Source organism: Eumetopias jubatus, unplaced genomic scaffold (assembly GCF_037043125.1).
Source record: "Eumetopias jubatus isolate StellerSeaLion01/CBP00866 unplaced genomic scaffold, mEumJub1_p1.0 scaffold_10, whole genome shotgun sequence".
Classification (NCBI taxonomy): Eukaryota; Metazoa; Chordata; class Mammalia; order Carnivora; family Otariidae; genus Eumetopias; species Eumetopias jubatus.
Genome location: NW_028274816.1, coordinates 53,958,397 through 53,977,966, shown reverse-complemented (window position 1 = coordinate 53,977,966; position 19,570 = coordinate 53,958,397). Strand labels below are relative to the sequence as shown.

At 41.1% G+C, this 19,570-nt stretch overlaps 1 protein-coding gene across 3 annotated transcripts; it reads right to left on the bottom strand.

Moving 5' to 3' along the window:
- Positions 1–207: 207 nt before the first annotated feature.
- Positions 208–19,367, bottom strand: LOC114197053 (uncharacterized). 3 transcript variants are annotated; one of them, XM_088027650.1, is made up of 5 exons: positions 19,290–19,367; positions 15,356–15,447; positions 12,777–12,903; positions 12,145–12,237; positions 208–4,531 (listed from the first exon to the last, which is right to left on the bottom strand). In XM_088027650.1, exons 2-5 carry the CDS (start codon positions 15,368–15,370, stop codon positions 3,138–3,140), a joined length of 1,629 nt encoding a protein of 542 aa, XP_087883776.1. In that variant the 5' UTR covers positions 15,371–15,447; positions 19,290–19,367; the 3' UTR covers positions 208–3,137. The 3 variants fall into 3 exon arrangements, with proteins under 3 accessions (XP_087883776.1, XP_087883778.1, XP_087883777.1); XM_088027652.1 differs by lacking the exon at positions 15,356–15,447 and having other exon boundaries at positions 19,290–19,363; XM_088027651.1 differs by lacking the exons at positions 12,145–12,237; positions 12,777–12,903; positions 15,356–15,447; positions 19,290–19,367 and adding an exon at positions 6,871–6,947.
- Positions 19,368–19,570: the final 203 nt, after the last annotated feature.

The following is a 19,570-nucleotide window of genomic DNA, read 5'->3' as shown; positions in this document are numbered from 1 at the left end:
TCCAACTCTGGGTTTCGGCTCAGGTCATGACCTCAGGGTCGTAGGATCAAGCTCCGCATTTGGCTCTGTGCTCAGCAGGGTCTGCTGGAGATACTCCTTGCCAGAGAATATTAAGAGTATCCACTCCTACATTATGTATGGACATACACAGAATACACACATATATACAAGAGAGTTATGAATTTTATTATACTACGAAGGCTATGGTCTGATTTCACAAAGCCTGTATTATGTTCTCCTGATATTACATGTCCTTGACATTACCTCAAACGCCCCATGTTATTATGGGATCATATGAAATTTAAACAAATTCTTATTGGTGAACATTTGTTATTTCCAGTTTAAAAACTGTGTGACATTAATGATGTGGTTTTCATCTTTTCATTGTTTGAATCTCATAATCATGTATTTCTGTAGTATGATTTCCAGATCACAGTTGCATGTTACACATTCCATTATATACTGCTTTTCAAAAGATATGTATTGTCACCAAGAAAGAAAAACATGTAACTGTCATTTCTGCACCAGTAATATATCTGATGAAACCACCAAATTCCAAATTTTTCTATTATTTATTTCATGGAGATGAAGGAAGAATATGGGAAGCTGACAAGCTAAATGTCCTTCAAATTTGGCATAGCTTCTACCAGAGAAATTTGATTTAAAAAAGAAGTGCTACAATTAGAAGGCAATCATATAAAAGATTACACAGAAATGCAGAAATTTAAAAATCAATGAACTCAAAATTAAGAAAATTTTTATCATTACTAACTCTGACACTTCTAATGTTACTTTGAACCCTTGCCTTAACGTTGTTGAGAAAATTCAATTAAGCTATGTGCAGTGGCGTTATCATAGAGTTAAAATTGTTTGTCTGCAATGTGAGAAAAATCACAAAATAAGAGTTGATTTTCTACTGTATAAACCAATGGAACATGAAATCAAGACCGAAAAAATAACCCAACCACAGAATAGAGGCTGAGGGTTTACCAAGAGCCAACTGCAATAGGATACTACCAAAATAATGCTGTGGAATGCAGTACTGGGTATTTCTGTGTTTCAATTCCTATTTGTTTCTCTGAATTATTTAATTTTTTGTATTGTTATGTTTCTGAATTTTTTTTGCTGGATTCCTTTTCCAGATACAATTTTTAAATATTGCACATTTTCTTTGATTAAAATATTTTATCACAACTTTCTCCCATTTTAAGAACTATGTCTCAGTATGGACCTTCTTGGGCTGATTTTTGGGGTGCTCTCTGTGCCTCCTGGATCTGTTTCCTTCCCCACAAAAAGGAAGTTTTCAGCAATTATTTCTTCCAATAAATTTTTTTGTCTCTCTTCTTCTTCTGGGATCCCTTTAATGCAAATGTTATTATGCTTGATGGAGTCAGAGTTCCCTAAGACTATCCTCAATTTGCGTAATTTTTTCCTCTTATTTGCTCAGGTTGATTACTTTCCCATTACTCTGCCTTCCAGGTCATTAATTCATGCCTCTGTCATCTAGCTTATTTATTCCATCAAGTGTTTTATTGTGTTCTTCATCCCCGATTGGTTCTTTTTAATCTCTGTGCTAAGGTTCTCACTGATGTCCTCCACTCTTCTCAAGTCCAGTGAGTATCTTCATGACCATTACTTTAAATTCTCTATCTGGCATATTACTTGCATCTGTTTTGCTTGGGTCTCTTGCTGTGGTTTCGTCCTGTTCTTTCATTTGGAAATACTCCCTCCCCGCCCATTTTGTCTCTATCTCTGTGTATTATTAAAGTCAGCTAGGTCTCTTGGCTCTTGAAGGTAACGGCCTCACGAAGGGGTCTGCACTGCCCTGCAGTGCATTGTCACCCGTTCCTCGGGAACTGTCGCTTCAGCGAGTGTCTCCTAAGCGTGCTGCCTGTGCCTGCTGTGGCGTCCTGGCCTCTTTTTCCTTTAGTCATCTGCGGAGGCTCTCTGCCTGTTGTGGGCAGTGTTTGGTCCTCAGCTAGGTGGGGCACATCCTAATGTGTGTTGGTCTGCATGCTGCCACTGCCACCTCTGGATGTGCTATCCCATGAGACACGCAGGTCAGGAGACGAGGTGTTCGTGGGGTTTGCTCTGATCTCCCAGGGGAGGGGACGTGCAGTGTCGGGGCTGAAGCAAGTGTGATGGGGAAAGGCGGATCCCTGGACCACAGGGGTGCGGGGCTTCGTGTAAGCAAGTTAGGTAAGGAGTGTTGGCGCCGCGCTGGTTCCAGCAGGTGGCCATGTGTTTATGCTGGGGGGCTGTGGGGGGAAATGGTGCCTACCAGCTCCTTTGTTCCTGGAGGGGTCCCTGCCTCTCCAGGCCATGCTCTGAGTAAGACATTCTCTCTCCCGTCCGCCCCTGGCATTTTTCAAACTGCTGATTCCTGGCTGTACCTCCACTGGTTGGTTGTCATGCTCTCCCAGAGCCCAGCCCACAGACATTGAAAATCCAAGCTTTAAGTCCCGCTGGTTGTAAGAACTCATGAAATTTGGCCCCTCTCACTTTCAAAGCCAAATGTTATGGGGATTTGTCTTCCCCATGTGGTCTCCCCCCGTGATAATCTGTTTTTTGCCTTCTCCACACCACCAGCTCTGTCCCCGCCACAGATGGCCACAGTCTGTTTCACTCTCAAACTGCACCTTTGCCCTTCCTACCTTCTTTGATATTGCCTCTTCTCTACCTTTAGTTGATGAGCTTGTTATGCCAGTCTTCAGGCCGATTTCTGGGTTACTTACGCTGATGTGATTGTTGTCTAGCTGTATCTAAGGGAGGAGGAAAGCTTAGGGTCCCCCTACTTTGCCATCTTCCCTAATTCTCTCTCTTCCTTTTGACTCACTTAGCAAGTACTAAGTGCACATACAGAGTGCTACTCAATATTGATTGTGTAAATTCAGCATAAAATGAACTCCCTGCCCTCACAAAGCTTATATTTCAGGGGACATCAATTTTAATATCCACCATTAGAGTTTGATAAGTGCCTAAAGAAAGATTATTTCAACAGCCTGTTTCTTGAGTGAAAACTATAACTGCTAAGGTTCTAACTAAAGTCCTCATTGCACCATTTGTGTGATCTTGGGATCACTGGGATGTAGTCAGCTATGGCAGAAACATTGTTACTGAAACAAATGGTTTCCCTCCTATGAGACTGGATGAAATTTATCACCAGCATGGATTCTGTGATGAATTTTAACATACGAACTTGAACTGAACTGCTTACCACATATCTTACACTTATAAGGTTTCTCCCCTGTGTGAACTCTCTGATGAGATTTTAGATGTCCAGACTGACTGAAGACCTTACCACACATATTACATTTGTACGGTTTCTCTCCAGTGTGGACTCTCTGATGAACTTTAAGATTTGAGGTCCTAGTGAAGTGCTTACCACATGCCCTACAGGTGTATGGGTTCTCTCCCATATGGACACTCTGGTGCACATCAAGATCCAAGCTTGTCTTGTAGCCCTTCCCACACTCCTCACATTTGTATGGTTTTTCTCTGGTGTGGACTTTCTGATGAGCTTGCAGGCATGATTTCTGACCAAATCCCTTCCCACACTCTTCACATTTGAATGGTTTTTCTCCACTGTGGACTCGCTGATGTGTCAAAAGAGGTGAGACCCATCTGAAGCTCTTCCCACATTCCTTGCAATTATAGGGTTTCTCCTCTGTGTGGAACCTCCGGTGGTAATAAAGATGTGTCCTAGAAAAGAAGCTCTTTCCACATTCCTCACATTTATGTGGTTTCTGTCCCATGTGAACTTTCTTATGGATACGAAGACGTGAACGCCAAGTATAGGACTTCCCACACTCCTCACATTTGTACGGTTTTTCTCCTGTGTGGACTACACAATGACTATTAAGTGCCGATCTACGACGAAAGCTCTTACCACAGATATCACACTTGAACGGCTTCTCCCCAGTGTGGACTCTCTGATGGTCCTGAAGATGGCAAGCATTAATGAAGGCCTTCCCACATCCCTTACACTTATAAAGTTTCTCTCCCGAGTGTAACCTGCAATGATTACTAAGTTCTGATCTACGACTGAAGCCTTTCCCACATTCTTCACATTTGAATGGCTTCCCTATAGTGTGGACTTTCTGATGAGTTTGCAGATGTGAGCTCTGACTGAATTCCTTACCACATTCATCACATCTATACCGTTTCTCTCCCAGGTGAACTCTCTGATGAATACGAAGTGCTGAGCTATAAAAGAAGCATTTCCCACACTCATGACATGTATGAGACTTCTCTCCTGAGTTTAACTGTTGAAGATCACAGTTGGAGGTATGACTGAAGAATTTTTTACACCCATTTCCCTGGTAAGTTCTCTGGCCTGTCTGAGTTATAAACAGTCCTGCCCCAACCTGGCCAGGTAAATCACGTTGTTTGTAGAATTGAGAACTTTTTATCATGGAGTCTTGACACCGGGTTAAGTCATTAGCAATGTGTTGCCAGATTTGCCAGCAGGAAAGTTCTTCATGTGGTTCTGCTTTAGGAATAGTCTCCATCTCATGTTGGACTTTTTCTCCTAAAACGACAGAGAATGCAGATGTGGACAAATGAAGGCTTTGTTCAATGTCTTCATAGCTATATGTTAGGAAAGAGCATGGGACTTTATTTTTTTTTTAAGATTTTATTTATTTATTTGAGAGAGAGAGACAGTGAGAGAGGGAACACAAGCAGGGGGAGTGGGAAAAGGAGAAGCAGGCTTCCCGCGGAGCAGGGAGCCCGATGTGGGGCTCGATCCCAGGACCCTGGGATCATGACCCAAGCCGAAGGCAGATGCTTAACGAATGAGCCACCCAGGCACCCCAAGAGCATGGGACTTTAATGAATCCAGGGAATATTCCCTACATCCTTCTAGTGTATATCATGGTCTCTGGTTTAAATGCCTACACAAACCAAGAGGTGGTCTAGTAGGCTCCTATCCACTAAGCAAGCATCAATGAAACAAACTGATAATCACTCCAAGCCTCCTATGTGATATACAAGTTAGAAATCAAAGACTTAATAACAAAAGTAATAATGATATAGGTTAATTTTGCTGTTTGTACTGAATTTCATAAATCAGTGTAAACTCTTATTTTTTTAAAAAATAAGCTCCACACCCAGCATGGAGCCCAATACAGGGCCTGAACTCACAACCCTGAGATCAAGACCTGGGCTGAGATCGAGTCAGACACAACTGACTAAGCCTCACAAATGCCCCAAGAAACTCTTCAATAGTAAATTATGCAGCAAATAAATTATATACACAATGAAGGCCTTTGTCCTCAACATCTGAGAGATAGTTCTAAGCCCCTGGCATGTCAGGCCTCAAAGGAATGTCGTAGGGTCTTCAGTCACATTCGAGAGTTTAACAGTATGATTTAGGGACAAGGCTGACCACACCAGAAAGACCAAGAATATGATTTTAGGTGGGGCTTTCAATCACCTGGTAGTGTGGACCAAGAGGCTGAGAATAACCATATGAAACCATTCAGTCTACACTGGTCATATGACAGAGCTCCAATAATTACTCTGGACACAGGATCAGAGTTTCCCTAACTGGTAATATCCTGTGTATAACCGTACACCTTCATTTTGGAAAGTAACACAATAACACATCCCTGACTCCACGGAGAGAAAACATGGCAACTCTGCATCTGGTACCTCCCTAAACTCCTTCTCATATGCTTTTTCTCTTGCTTGACTGTAAGGTGTATCCTTCCCTGTAATAAACACTAACTGTGAGTATAATAGCATTCAGTTAATTCTGCCAGTCCTTTTAGAAAATGATTCAATCTGAAGGCAATTTTGGAAACTCTCAAACCCGTAGTTGGTGTTAAGTGCCAGGAGGTCTGTGTAAACTGTCCCTCTAAACTTTATAGTTGCTTAAACAATTTGCAATCCTATATATCAAGCACCTAGAACTGATTATAGCTATATATTCTAAGTATTCCTGCAAATTCTACATAATGTGTATAGTTCATCTTATTTTCCTGTGTTAATACACACAGTTAATACACCTTAAAAAGGGAGAGCAAACTGTAGTTTTGCTGTGAAGTCAGACTACCCACAAGGAGGGTGGTGTTCCTGATCAAATAATTGAAAATGGCAAGAACCACTAGGGGTGAAAAGACTACACAAGGGTTTATGCACTGGTTTCTTCTGAGGCTTCTGGACTGTCTCATTCAAAACAGAGTGAGGAAAATCTTTGAATGTAGATAAATTAGGCTTTCACATCAGTTTTTCTGATTGAAAACTGCAGCCTTTTAGTCAGCTGTAAAATAAATTTAACATCATGGAATAAGCATTTAGGAAAAAGGGACAGAAACTATCAGAGCATCGTTACTCACAGGAGTGGGGTGACTGCATGAATTCTCTTATAAAGTCATACATATAAATCTACATATGCGTGAAATATTTTTTTTTGGATACACTGAAAGATGCATTTCTCAGTAGGGCTTGTGTTCTAAAAAGTCTGAAAACTTAGTTCAGGAACTCAGTAGGTCTTTCATTAAACAAATTGTTCATATGAAAGGTAAGCCCTAAGGGTGAAAACTTGGAAAATTATTAACAGGTGAGTGTGTACCTCTTGGTAGATACTACTTTATGGTTATATTTAATAAACTATCCCTTTATAATAGTTTTCTTTGGGGTACCTGGGTGGCTCAGTCAGTTAAGCATCTGCCTTTGGTTCACGTCATGATCCCAGGGTCCTGGGATCAAGTCCCGCATTGGGTTCCATGCTCAGCAGGGGAGTCTGTTTCTCCCTCTTCCTCTGCCCCTCTGCCTGCTTTTGCACACATGTTCTCTCTCTCAAATAAATAAATAAAAATCTTAAAAAATAATAATAATAGTAGGGGACTTTAACACCTCACTTACATCAATGGACAGATCATCGAAACAGAAAATCAACAAGGAAACAATGGCTTTGAATGATTCACTGGAACAGATGGATTTAACAGACATATTAAGAACATTCCATCCTAAAAAAATAAAACAGACATTCAAAATACAAAATGTATAATTAAAAAAAAAAAAGAACATTCTATCCTAAAACAGCCAAATACACATTCTTTTCAAGCGTACATGGTACATTCTCCAGAACAGATCATGTATTAGGCCACAAAACAAGCATCAGCAAGTTCAAAAAGATCAAAGTCATACCATGCATCTTTTCTGACCACAATGATATGAAACCAGAAGTCAACCACAAGAAAAAATCTGGAAAGACTACAAATACATGCAAGTTAAATAACATGCTAGTACACAATAAATGGCTCAACCAAGTAATAAAAGAAGAAATAAAAAGTACATGGAAATATATGAAAACACAACAGTCCAAAACCTTTGGGATGCAGAAAAAGCGGTTGTTTTTTTTTTTTTTAAGATTTATTTATTTGAGAGAGAGTGAGAGCACAAGCAGTGGGGAGGGGCAGAGGGAGATGGAGAAGCAGACTCCCTGTGGAGCCCCATGTGGGATTCAATCCCAGGACCCTGGGATCACCACCTGAGCCAAAGGCAGACGCTTATCCGACTGAGCCACCCATGCACCCAGAAAAAGCAGTTCTAAGAGGGAAGTTTATAGCACTACAGGCTGACCTCAAGAAGTAAGAAAAATCTCAAACAACCTTAACTTTACACCTTAAGGAGCTAGAAAAGGAACAACAAACAAAACCTAAAAACAGCAGATGGAAGGAAATAATAAATATTAGAGCAGAAATAAATGATATAGAAACAATAGAATAGATTAATGAAATCAGGAACTGATTCTTTGAAAAAAAATCAATAAAATTGATAAACCTCTAGCAAGACTTATCAAGAGAGAAAGAGAAAGGACTCAAATAAATATAATCACAAATGATTATATTTATATATATTTACATATATTTATTATATTTATTTATATATTATATATATTTATATATATATTTATATTTATATATCTCACAAATGAGAGAAGAGAAATAACCAATCACAGAAATACAAATAATTACAAGAGAATATTATGAAAAACTATATGCCAACAAATTGGACAATTTAGAAGGGATAAATCCCTAGAAACATATAACTTACCAAAAGTGAAATAGGAAGAAACAGAATATTCGAACAGACCAATTATCAGCAAAAAAACTGAATCAGTAATCTAAGAAGTCCCAACAAACAAGAGTCCAGCACCAGACGGCTTCACAGGCAAATTGTGCCAAACCAAACTATCCCAAAAAATAGAAAAGGAAGGAAAACTTCCAAATTCCTTCTATGAGGACAGTATTACCCTGACACCAAAACCAGATAAAGACACCACACACACACAAAAAAAGGAGACAGAGAGAGAGAGAGAACTACAGGCCAATATCTTTGATGAACAGATGCAAAAATCCACGACAAAATACTAGCAAACTGAATCCAACAATATATTAAATAAATCATTCACCACAATCAAGTGGAATTTATTCGTGGGTTGCCAAGGTCATTCAATATTTGCAAATCAATCAATGTGGTACATCACATCAATAAGAGAAAGGATAAGAACCATATCATCATTTGAATAGATGTGGAAAAAACATTTGACAAAGTACCACATCCACTCATGGTAAAAACCCACAACAAAGTAGGTTTAAAGGGAACACAAAGGCCATATACGAAAAACCCACAGGTAACGTCATCCTCAAAGGGAAAAAACTGAGACCTTTTTCTCAGCAGTCAGAAATAAGACAGGAATGTCCACTCCTACCTCTGTTATTTAACATAGTACTGGAAGTCCCAGCCTCAGCAAGTAATGAAAAGAAATAAAAGGCATCCAAATTGGTAAGGAAGAAGTAAAACTTTTGCTATTTGCAGATGATATGATACTATAAATAGAAAACCTGAATGACTCCACCGAAAAACTGCTAGAATAAATTAATTCAGTAAAGTCACAGGATACAGAATCAATGTACAGAAATCTGTTGCATTTCTACACACCAATAATGAAGCAGAATTAGAAATTAAGGACTCAATCCCATTTACAAATGCACCAAAAATAATGATACATCTAGGAATAAAGCTAACCAAAGAGGTGATAAGATCTGTACATTGATAAAAGAAACTGAAGATGACATAAAGAAATGGAAAGACATTCCATGCTCACAGATTGGAAGAACAAATACTGTTAAAATGTCTATACTGCCCAAAGCAATCTACACATTTAATGCAATCCCTATCAAAATACCTGTCAGAATGGCTAAAATTAAAAACATAAGAAACAAATGTTGGTGAGGATATGGAGAAAAAGGAACCCTAGTGCACTGTTGGTGGGAATGCAGACTGATGTAGCCACTGTGGAAAACAGCATGGAGGTTCCTGGAAATGTTAAAAATAGAACTACCCTACAATCCAGCAATTGCACTATTGGGTATTTACCCAAAGAATATGAAAGCACTAATTCAAAGGGATGCATGCATCCCTATGTTTATAGCAGCATTATTTACAATAGCCAAATTATGGAAGCAGTGCAAGTGTCCATCGATTGATGAACAGATGAAAAAGGTGTGGGGTGTGTAGGTATGTACTGTGTGTGTGTGTGTGTGTGTGTGTGTAATGGAATATTATTCTGCCATCAAAAAGAATGAAATCTTTCCATTTGCAATGACATGAATGGATCTAGAGTATAATGCTAAGTAAAGTAAGTCAGAGAAAGACAAATACCATATGATTTCACTCACACAGGGAATTTAAGAAAGAAGACAAACGAGCGCCTGGGTGGATCAGTCGTTAGGCGTCTGCCTCCACTCAGGTCATGATCCCAGGGTCCTGGGATTGAGTCCCTTGTAGGGCTCCCTGCTCCGCGGGAAGCCTGCTTTTCCCTCTTCCACTCCCCCTCCCCCTGCTTGTGTTCCTGCTCTTGCTATCTCTCTCTCTCTGTCAAATAAATAAATAAAATCTAAAAAAAAAAAAAAAAGAAGACAAATGAGCAAAGGGGGGAAAAAGAAAAAGAGACAAACCAAGAAACTAGAGAACTTATGGTGACCAGAGGGGAGGGGGGATGGGTGAAATGGGTGATGGGGATTAAGGAGGGCACTTGTGATGAGCACCAGGTGTTATATGGAGATGTTGAATAACTACATTGTACACCTAAAACTAATATAACACTGTATGTTAAATAACTGGAATTAAAATTAAAACTTAAAAAAAAAAAGTTTTTCTTCCCAGAAATGACTATGCCCCCTACAAAAGGAAAGCCTACAGGGAAAGCATGTTCCCTCGTGTGGTCACAACCACAGCGCTTGGAGGTTTCCTTGGGATCTGGGTCAAGTGCTCACATAGAAACACACAATCACACTTCAAGTCATCTAAATAAGTAAAAATTGGATAGGCAGCCATTTGAAGACAAGTAATAATTCCTCAGTATCTTCAGTTCACTCTGGTTTATGGTCACTTATTAGCTTTTGCCATGAGTTATGGAGTGACTGGTGAAAAGAAAGCCTATGCCCTGGTTTCTTACAAGGCTTCTGGCCTGTTTCTTTGAAAATAGGGTGGAAAAACTTTGGATATAGATAAACTGGTCTTTTGCACCAGATTTTTAAGTTGCAAACTAAAGACCTTTAGCGAGCTGTGGAATAAATTTAAAAGCCTGTAATAAGCATTCAGAAAAACAAACTACCCTGCATCACCAGCAGCAAGAAATACAGTTAAATTCTCCTATCCATTCATTCATTCACAAAGTCAATAAATATTTACAGGTATCTGCCACGTCCCTCCACTAGTCTAGGGGGGATGGGTAACACCAATAATCAAAACAATTAAAATTCTCCTCCTGCAGATTATACCCACTGAGGAGAGAGAAGTAAGAAGTAAACAGAAATGTATGAGACACAACAGAAGGCAAGAGGAGTAAAGACAGCATTGTATTTTACATAGAATGGTCAGAAGGCCTGTGTCATGGTATTAAAACCCAGCAGAGACCTGAACAAAGAAGAGAAGAACCAGTAGGATTTTTGGTGAAAGACTATTTCAGGCTGAGTGAAGAAGTAAAGGACCCCGAGGGAGAAGCTTCTGTAACAGACTTAATAATGGTTCCTGAAAGATGTCCATGTCCAATCCCCAGAACCTGTGAACATGTTATGTTATGTTAATTGGGTTGCAGATGCAAAGGAAGGTGCTTATCAGCTGATCAGGAAAATAGGAAGATCATTCTGGATTATCTGGGAGGGAGCAATGTCATCAGAAGGGTCCTGAAAGGTAGGAGACAGAAAGGAATGCAGCCTTGTAGACACCTTGATATTATCCCCGTAAGATGTGTCAGAGTTCATACCTGAAGAACAAAAATACAATAAAAGTTTATTGTTTAGTCTGCTATATGCATAGTAATTTGATAAGGTGGCAATAGGCAATGTACAGTATCCTTGGAAGGCCTGAGTAATAGCAGGGAGGACAACATGGTGGAAAAATGGGAGCGAGAGTGGTGCCTGGCTGGCTCATCTGGACAGCATGAGACTCTTGATCTCAAGGTTGTAAGTTCAAGCCCCACGTTGGGTGTAGAGATGACTTAAAAATAAAAAAACCTTGAAAAAAAATAAAAAGGGAGCAAGAAAGAGAGGACAGATGACATATTCAAAGGAGAGGGCCTGGAGATGCAGCGCAGACTCCAGGGGACTCCAAGAGCCACTTGAAGTGGTTTTAACTTTAAGGCGGGAGAAAAAAAGAAGCCGTCATGGATTTTTTTTTTTTTTTTAAGATTTTATTTACTTATTTGAGAGAGAGGGAGCATGAATGGCCAGGGGCGGGGTGGGGGGGAAGGGAGAGGGAGAGGGAGAAGCAGCCTCCCCGCTGAGCAGGGAGCCCGAAGCGGGACTTGATCCCAGGACCCTGAGATCATGATCTGAGCCAAAGGCACACTCTTAATGGACTGAGCCACCCAGGTGCCCAGACATAATGGATTTTGACCAGAGGAATGGCAATCTCAATTACATTGCCTAAGGATCACTTTGACTGCTCTGTGGAAAACGGGTGTAGGACAGGAAGGGTGGAAGCAGGACAACCCGTACAGAAGCTGCTGTAATAATCCAGGAAGGAAGTTCGGCAATTTAGAACAAGGTGATGGAAATAAGCATGAAGCAATGTATGTCACACAGTCGGGAGAGTTGCCTCCAAGACTCAGGGTTACTTGGTTCTTACCTGAATTGCCTTTTCTTTGGGTTGCTAACTTCACCATCCAAAACTTTTCTTCTCTTACCAAGTGGACCACATCTCGTTTAAATGGCTGATGCCCTGGGAGCACACACAGTCATATGTTTAAAGTCAACACACTCTAGGGAAAATTCACTGGAAAATGCGGTTCCTACTACATGTTCTTCAAGCAATCAGAAGCAATGTTTTTCAAACATTTGTTTTCATGCCCATTTGAAGAAATATCATTTGCCAAGTCTCCTACACATATACAGAATGAGTTAGGAAGTACTTACTCTTCTTTGATTTTTTGGAAGAGTGTGAGGAGGACTGCTATCATCTAATTTATTTATTTCATTAAAAGTTGATAACAGGACTCATTGTACTGGTTTTATAACTCCTGATAGGGTCAGAAATACATGAGGCAGAGCTGTATACCGTCCATTTACATCTCTTCAACAAAACAAAGATTGGTCTGTTGTTAAAAAAAGAAATAATGCTCCTGCGAGTCCCACATATATTAGGAAAATCAGATCCCCAAACTCAGAGAACCAGTTCAAGGGCCCCAAAGCCTTGAAAACCCAAGGATACGAAGCCACTCCTGGAACTAACATTCAGTAATAGAGGGCTGATGTCCTCACCCACAGAGACCAGGTTCCCGAAGTTCTCCAGCATCACGTCTCGGTATAGCTTCCTCTGGGCGGGGTCCAGCAGCCCCAGCTCCTCCTCTGTGAAGACCACCGCCACGTCCTTGAATGTCACGGCCTCCTACAACACCGAGCACATGCTGTCTCAATCTTACAACCAACCTTCACTGAGAGGGACAGCGCTGAGAGATATATCTTCCTATCTGTCACTTTTACTCAACAGAATGGCTAACATTTCTGACCCCTGGTTTCCTGTGTGAACCTGAGTAGGTTTCTTATATTTTACATACCTAAGTAGAAGATGAAATCAGGAACCCCCTTATACAGCAGCTCTAAGGAGTAAATGCAGAGACAGAACTAAGCGCCTGGCAAATCCAGCAAGCCTGGATGTTTTATTTTTATTTATTTATTTTTAAAAGATTTTATTTTTATTTATTTGACACAGAGAGAGAGAGCACAAGCAGGGGGAGTGGCAGGCAGAGGGAGAAGCAGGCTCCCAACTGAGCAAGGAGCCCGATGCGGGGCTCAATCCCAGGACCCTAGGATCATGACCTGAGCCGAAGGCAGTTGCTTAACCAACTGAGCCACCCAGGCGCCCCAGGCCCGGATGTTTTAAACTAAGGTTATACCTCAGTTTATAACTGGAAGCAACCAAGATGTCCCTTAGGTGGTAAATGGATAAACTGTACATCCAGACCAGAGTATAATTTAAGGAGTAAAAAAGAAAAAGAGCTATCAAGCCATGAAAAGACATGGAGTTACCTTAAATTCATATGACTAAGTTAAAGAAGTCAACCCAAAAGGTTACATACTGTATGAATCCAACCATATGACATTCTGGAAAAGGTAAAACTATGGAGACTACAAACTATGGAGTCTGAGAAAAGATCAGTAGTTGGCAAGGGTTAGGGGAAGGGAAGGATAAATAGGTGGAACACAGAGGACTTTTAGGGCAGTGAAACTATGTAGGATACTCTAACGGTGGGGCCACATCATTACAAATTTGTCCAAACCAACAGGAAGAACAACATCAAGAGTGAATCCTAAAGTAATCTATGGACTCTGGGTCATAATGATGTGCTGAGAGAGGTTCATCGATTGTAACAACTGTACTACTCTGGTGGCGGATGTTGATGATGGGAGAGTCTGTGGGTGTGTGGGGGCAGGGTGGGAAATCTCTGTACTTTCTGGATTTTACTGTGAATGTTAAACTGCCCTAAGAAATAAAGTCTATGTATATACACATATACACAAACCTAAGGTTATACATTACTTTGAAAAAACTAATACACGACAGAATGAAAGCAGACCAGTAAGTGACATGCAGGGGATGACTCAGACATAAGACAGACTCTAGCTCTTCCTGTGTGAAAATCTCCAACGAGATTCGCATAAAGCAGCAGTTAGCCTATCACGCTGTGGTGTATTTGAATACCCTATCTACAAAACTCTAACATGGCATGTATCAAATGTACTTTTTCATTATCGAGCTCCTAATACATTGAGGAGAAAAAATAGGGAGCTTATTCAGAGAAGTGATTTTTTGCAGAAAAAAATTGCAGGTAGGAAAACGATCACTGCAGTGTTGCTTCAAACAATCAAACTCCTAAGCCACCTTAATGTGTAGGAGCAGCAGGCAGTTAAAAATTAAAAATCATATCAATTTAGGGGCACCTGGGTGGCTCAGTTGGTTAAGCGACTGCCTTCAGCTCAGGTCATGATCCCAGGGTCCTGGGATCGAGCCCCGCGTCAGGCTCCCTGCTCGGCGGGAAGCCTGCTTCTCCCTCTGACCCTCCCCCTGCTTGTGTTTCCTCTCTCGCTGTCTCTCCCTCTCTGTCAAATAAATAAATAAATAAAATCTTAAAAAAAATCATATCAATTTAATAGAAATATGATATAACCACAAATAACGAATGTTCTATTAAACCAAGAAGCACAAGTCAATATTAGATGTATATCATGAATAGTAATAAATCTATGAATATACATAAAAAGAGTATGAGAAAATAAAAATAGTTAATGTGTCGGTGGTGAAGCAAGCAGAACTGGTCATTCCTAGTAATTGGTCCACATTTACTATTTTTAATATATGTATATTTGAGTTTTTTTATTATGTTCAATTAGCCAACATATAATACATCATTAGTTTTTGATGCAGTGTTCAACAGATTCATTAGGTGCATATAACACCCAGTGCTCATCACCACACACGTTTATTTTTGAAACAAAATGAATAATGATAAAATAAATGCTAAAAGCAAATACAGAGTAAACAGGTTATTTAGCCTGGTGTTCTCAAGTCACCCCAAGAAATGAAAAAATATGTAACTTTTTTTTGAGAGTGAAGAGAGAGAGCTGTAGGGAGGGGCAGAGAGGGAAAGAGAGAATCCCAAGGAGGCTCCTGGCTGAGCACAGAGTCAAGGCGGGGCTCGATCTCAGGACCCTGAGACCATGACCTGAGCCAAAATCAAGAGTCGGACGCTCAACCAACTGAGCCAGCCAGGCGCCCCAACACGTAACATTCTGAGTAGTGAAATGGAATTCTAACAGCAAGAAAGGCAAGCCATATGCACCTTGAACATGGTCATTTTTTTCTTCCTGCTTCTGGAGAGGTAGATTCCTGGAATACGGAGTCCTGGCAAGGCAGACCTGTGCCTGGTCGTGTCTGGAAAGGCAGAAAAGGACATGAAAGGGTGCCCAGGGATGATGCTCGCCTACATGAATGCTTACTGTGAATTAGCCAAGAAGCCCCTTCCTTGGGGTGGCTGTTGCTGTCCACAGCACAAAGAGCAGATCATGGCTACTCCATTCCTACACAACACACACACTGGTTGTTATGTGTTGCCTTGTGCTATCTTGCCTTGCTCCCAAGGCAGCAGTTCAGATTCTGATACGATGGAAACTGACACAACGTAATGCATCAAGCAAGAATCATCTCTGCGGCAACAATATCTGGGTTCAAATCCTACCTCAGCTTCTCACTAATTGTAACATCTTGGACGAATTAATAACATCTCTTTTCCTCAACTTTGTCATCTGTACAACTGGGACAATAACATTTCCAACTCATGGAACTGTTGAGAGCTGGACAACACTTGGAATACACTCAGGGTTTCTTACTTTTGCAGCTCTAGTAAAAAAAAAGATGACACTCTGCAATATGAAATTGCTCTTATGTATGTGATTTCTACCGAAAGACATTGTAGGATACCTGACTGAAGCTCTGACGTTGACTGTCCTGTTGCATGAAGGTCACTCGTAACCTCTGAAAAATCAGTTAACTCTGCCTCATTGTCTTCCCTAATATTGTGTTACCTTAGTGATAATTTTTAAATTGTTGTGGACAACTGTTTACCCAAACAACAACAACAACAACGGTTTCTAGTACCTATTAAGAAAACACAAGATTCTGGGGGGTGGGGTGGGGTGGGTGGGGACAGTATGATGAAGCCAATCTGGAAAACAGTTTTATGCAGTTTGTCAAAAAGTTAAACCAAAAGCTACCAGTCAGCCTAGCAATTCTACTCCTCGGTATCTACCCAAGAGAAATGAAAACCTATCTCCAAACAAAAACATGTACATATGTATTTATAAAACTGGAAACTAAGATATCCACCCATGGGTGAATGGACAAAGTGTGGTGTGTCCACACTGAAATATTAATAGGCAATAAAAAGGAATAAAATTATGATGTATACAACATGGATGAACCTTGAAAATATCACAAGTGAAAGAAGCCAGTCACAAAAGACCACATCTTGTATGATCCCATTTAAATAAAGGGTTCACAATATAGAGACAGAAAAGAAGTTAGTGGTTGTCTGGGGTTGTTGAGAACAGGCATTAACTATAAATGGTAACAAGGGGTCTTACTGGAGGAATGAAAATGTTCTAAAATTGAATTATGGTGAGAGCTGCACCCCTCGATATTACAAAAATCACTGAACTGTACACATGCAAAGGGAAAAGTCTGATATAAAATCAAGATCAACTAAGTTGTTTTTAAGAATTGTCTGAGAAGCAACATCTCATTTAAGTTAACAAACCTGAACTCAGAGTCCATATAAAATTTATATTTGACTGAATCAAAAAAAAAAAAAGTGGGACGAAAAGGGATGGTGATCTTCACAGCAGAAAGCCCACTAATAAAACATGTCTCCCCACTGGACACTTTAATTACAAAAAGAAATATAGTAACTTCAGTGGTAAAATGGCAGACATCCCCTTCACCAAGTGAACAAAATTGACATCACCAATATAAAAACCAAAATACGTCCTTCAGCTCCTGTTATGTTGATTGAAAAGGCCACGTCACCACTTCTGTGGAATCCCCGACAATGCATAATCTGAATCAAACTGTGAAATCTATCACATAAAATTCAAAAGATGGGCTTTCTCTGATACAACTTGCCTACACATCATGAACAAAAACATCACGAACAAAATAATGAAGGATGAGGAATCATTCTGGATTAAAGGAAACAAGAGAAAACATGACAGCAAAACGCAGCCCACAAAATTGGCTTTAATCAGGAGAAAACAGTTATAAGGATTTTAAATGAAAAACAGAACACATTTAAGTATGGACTGAGGGTCAGAGAATAGCACATTAACAATGTAATTTTCTGATTTTGATCTAGATACTGTGATTATAGAAGAGCCTATCCCGATTCCTAGAAAATAAACACTGTTTAAAAGAAAAACACAGGCCTAAAATGACATCACTTAGGCCAAGTCACCAAACTCAGGCTTAATGACTAACCCAACTGCAGTTTCAACCTCCCCCAGAAACACAGTGTTAACCAGGAATTCACTCAGGAATTTTCTGATAAGCACCTATGAAGTTAATCTGACACACAGGCCCTCTCCATCCCTTCTAGATGAGGTAATCTGCATAAGATCCGCTGCTCTTCCCTCCAAGGGAAAGTGGCCTTGCTTGAAACAATCTCTTTTCTTTCCTCTTGCTAATAACTTCCTTGCCCCACCCTCCTTCCTACAAAAACCTTGCATTTTGTACAACTCCTGGGAGCTGCCTTCTACTTGCTTTATGGGATGCTGCCCAGTGTATGAATCATTTAATAAAGCCAATTAAGTCTTCAAATTTAGTCAGCTGAATTTTTGTTAACAATACAAATACTTAGGGACAAAGAGGTATCATCTACAGAATAATCTCAAATTCTTCGGGGGGAAAAAAGATGCGTGAAGCAAAAAAGGCAAGGGCAGTTGATAGCTAGAAGCAGCTAGGCCTTGGTGTTTTCAATTCATCATAAATAATTTCAAGAATATCAGCAATTTTCAGACATAACTACTTAGTGTCAATGGTGCAACAAGAAAGGAAGTCTTTTTTGAGACAAAGGCCAAGGACAGAAAGGAAGCTCTGAAATACCACAATTATATCTTTGTCCCTGAGAAATCAGAAGATATTCTGCCCCCGCCCCGCCCCTCCTCCTTTCCAGCCAGAAATGGTTTGGGAGTGTTAACCTTAAAAGTAAAACTGCCAGTTATGTTACTGGAATAGCAAAAAATCGCAATCCAGGACAAGCAAGATACAGCAAAAACACAGGCAAGTCCACAGAACGAAGGAGAGGAACACTCTTTTACAGGGTAAAGGGAGAACGGGAATGCTGTCATAAAGAAAAAGTCCATTGGAGCAAACTGGGGCTTGGAAGTATAGTGGCTTTTCATTGGCTGAGTTTTGACAATCTCTCATTGGCTGGGCTGACGCGGGGCGGGGGGGGGGGGCGGAAGCCATTCTTCCTCCCTCTGGGATAGTAACCAAGAGCTAAAATAGTATCAGGTGGTCTCTTCCAATTGGGTCTGCAACTGACAAGAGTTATGGTAGGGTATGAGGGCTTTCCCCTGCCAGCCTCGGACTCCATTCTAAAGGAGGTTTCTCTCTATTAATTTTACACAGGACTAACTCCTCAGAAGGGGTTCGGGACTATCGAGCTTCCTATAGGGATCAAAAAGAAGTGCCAGGACTCACTGCAGCCACGATATTCGTGGCTGTCCGGTTACTAAGCACAAAATTAAAGAGTCTAATACCAAGAGACCACCATTCGCCACGCGGCAGGAACTGTCCTTAAGACTTTTATTTATACCATCTCCTTGGATTCTCAAACCACTGGATTACAGGAAGGTAGGAATGTCATCCCAATTTTACAAAAAAACAAAAACAAAAACAAAAACACCCCAACCCCCCCACCCCGCGGAGACAGAGAAATTTAAGTAAGTGGCCCAATGAATGTTCAACCGCGCGACAAGGGCAGAGCGAGGGAAAGGCGGGCGGCCTGGGGAGGCAGGACTGCAGGCGGAGAGTCCGGGAGACCCTCCGCCAGGCCATACGCTGCTCAACCGCCTCAAACGCCAAGAGGGTCCCCGGAGGGGAACGCCACTCCAGCCCTCAAGCCACCTCTCTCGCGCGCAGCTCTCCCCCCCAAAATAAATGGGCAGTGGTACTAGCACCCAGGGAAGTTCAGGAGGGTCCCGAAACCAGAACCCACTTACCACAGCGACCGAAGAGCCTGCGGCAGAGCCCACAACGGAGCCCGGAGCAACCTTGCCACCTGAGCGGAAGTGCCTGAGACCGCCCCGCCCCAAACTCCGCTGGGGATCGACTACCCAGAATTCCTCTCTCCCGGCAGCTTTGCGGAAGTACCCGGGTCTCTGCCGAACTGGCGGACTACATTTCCCAGAAGTCCACGGAACACCGGCCCCATTCCCACCCTCCCCGGCCGGAAGTGCTTGCGACTCCTGGGAGATGCGGCTCTGTAGTTCCCCCGCTGGTC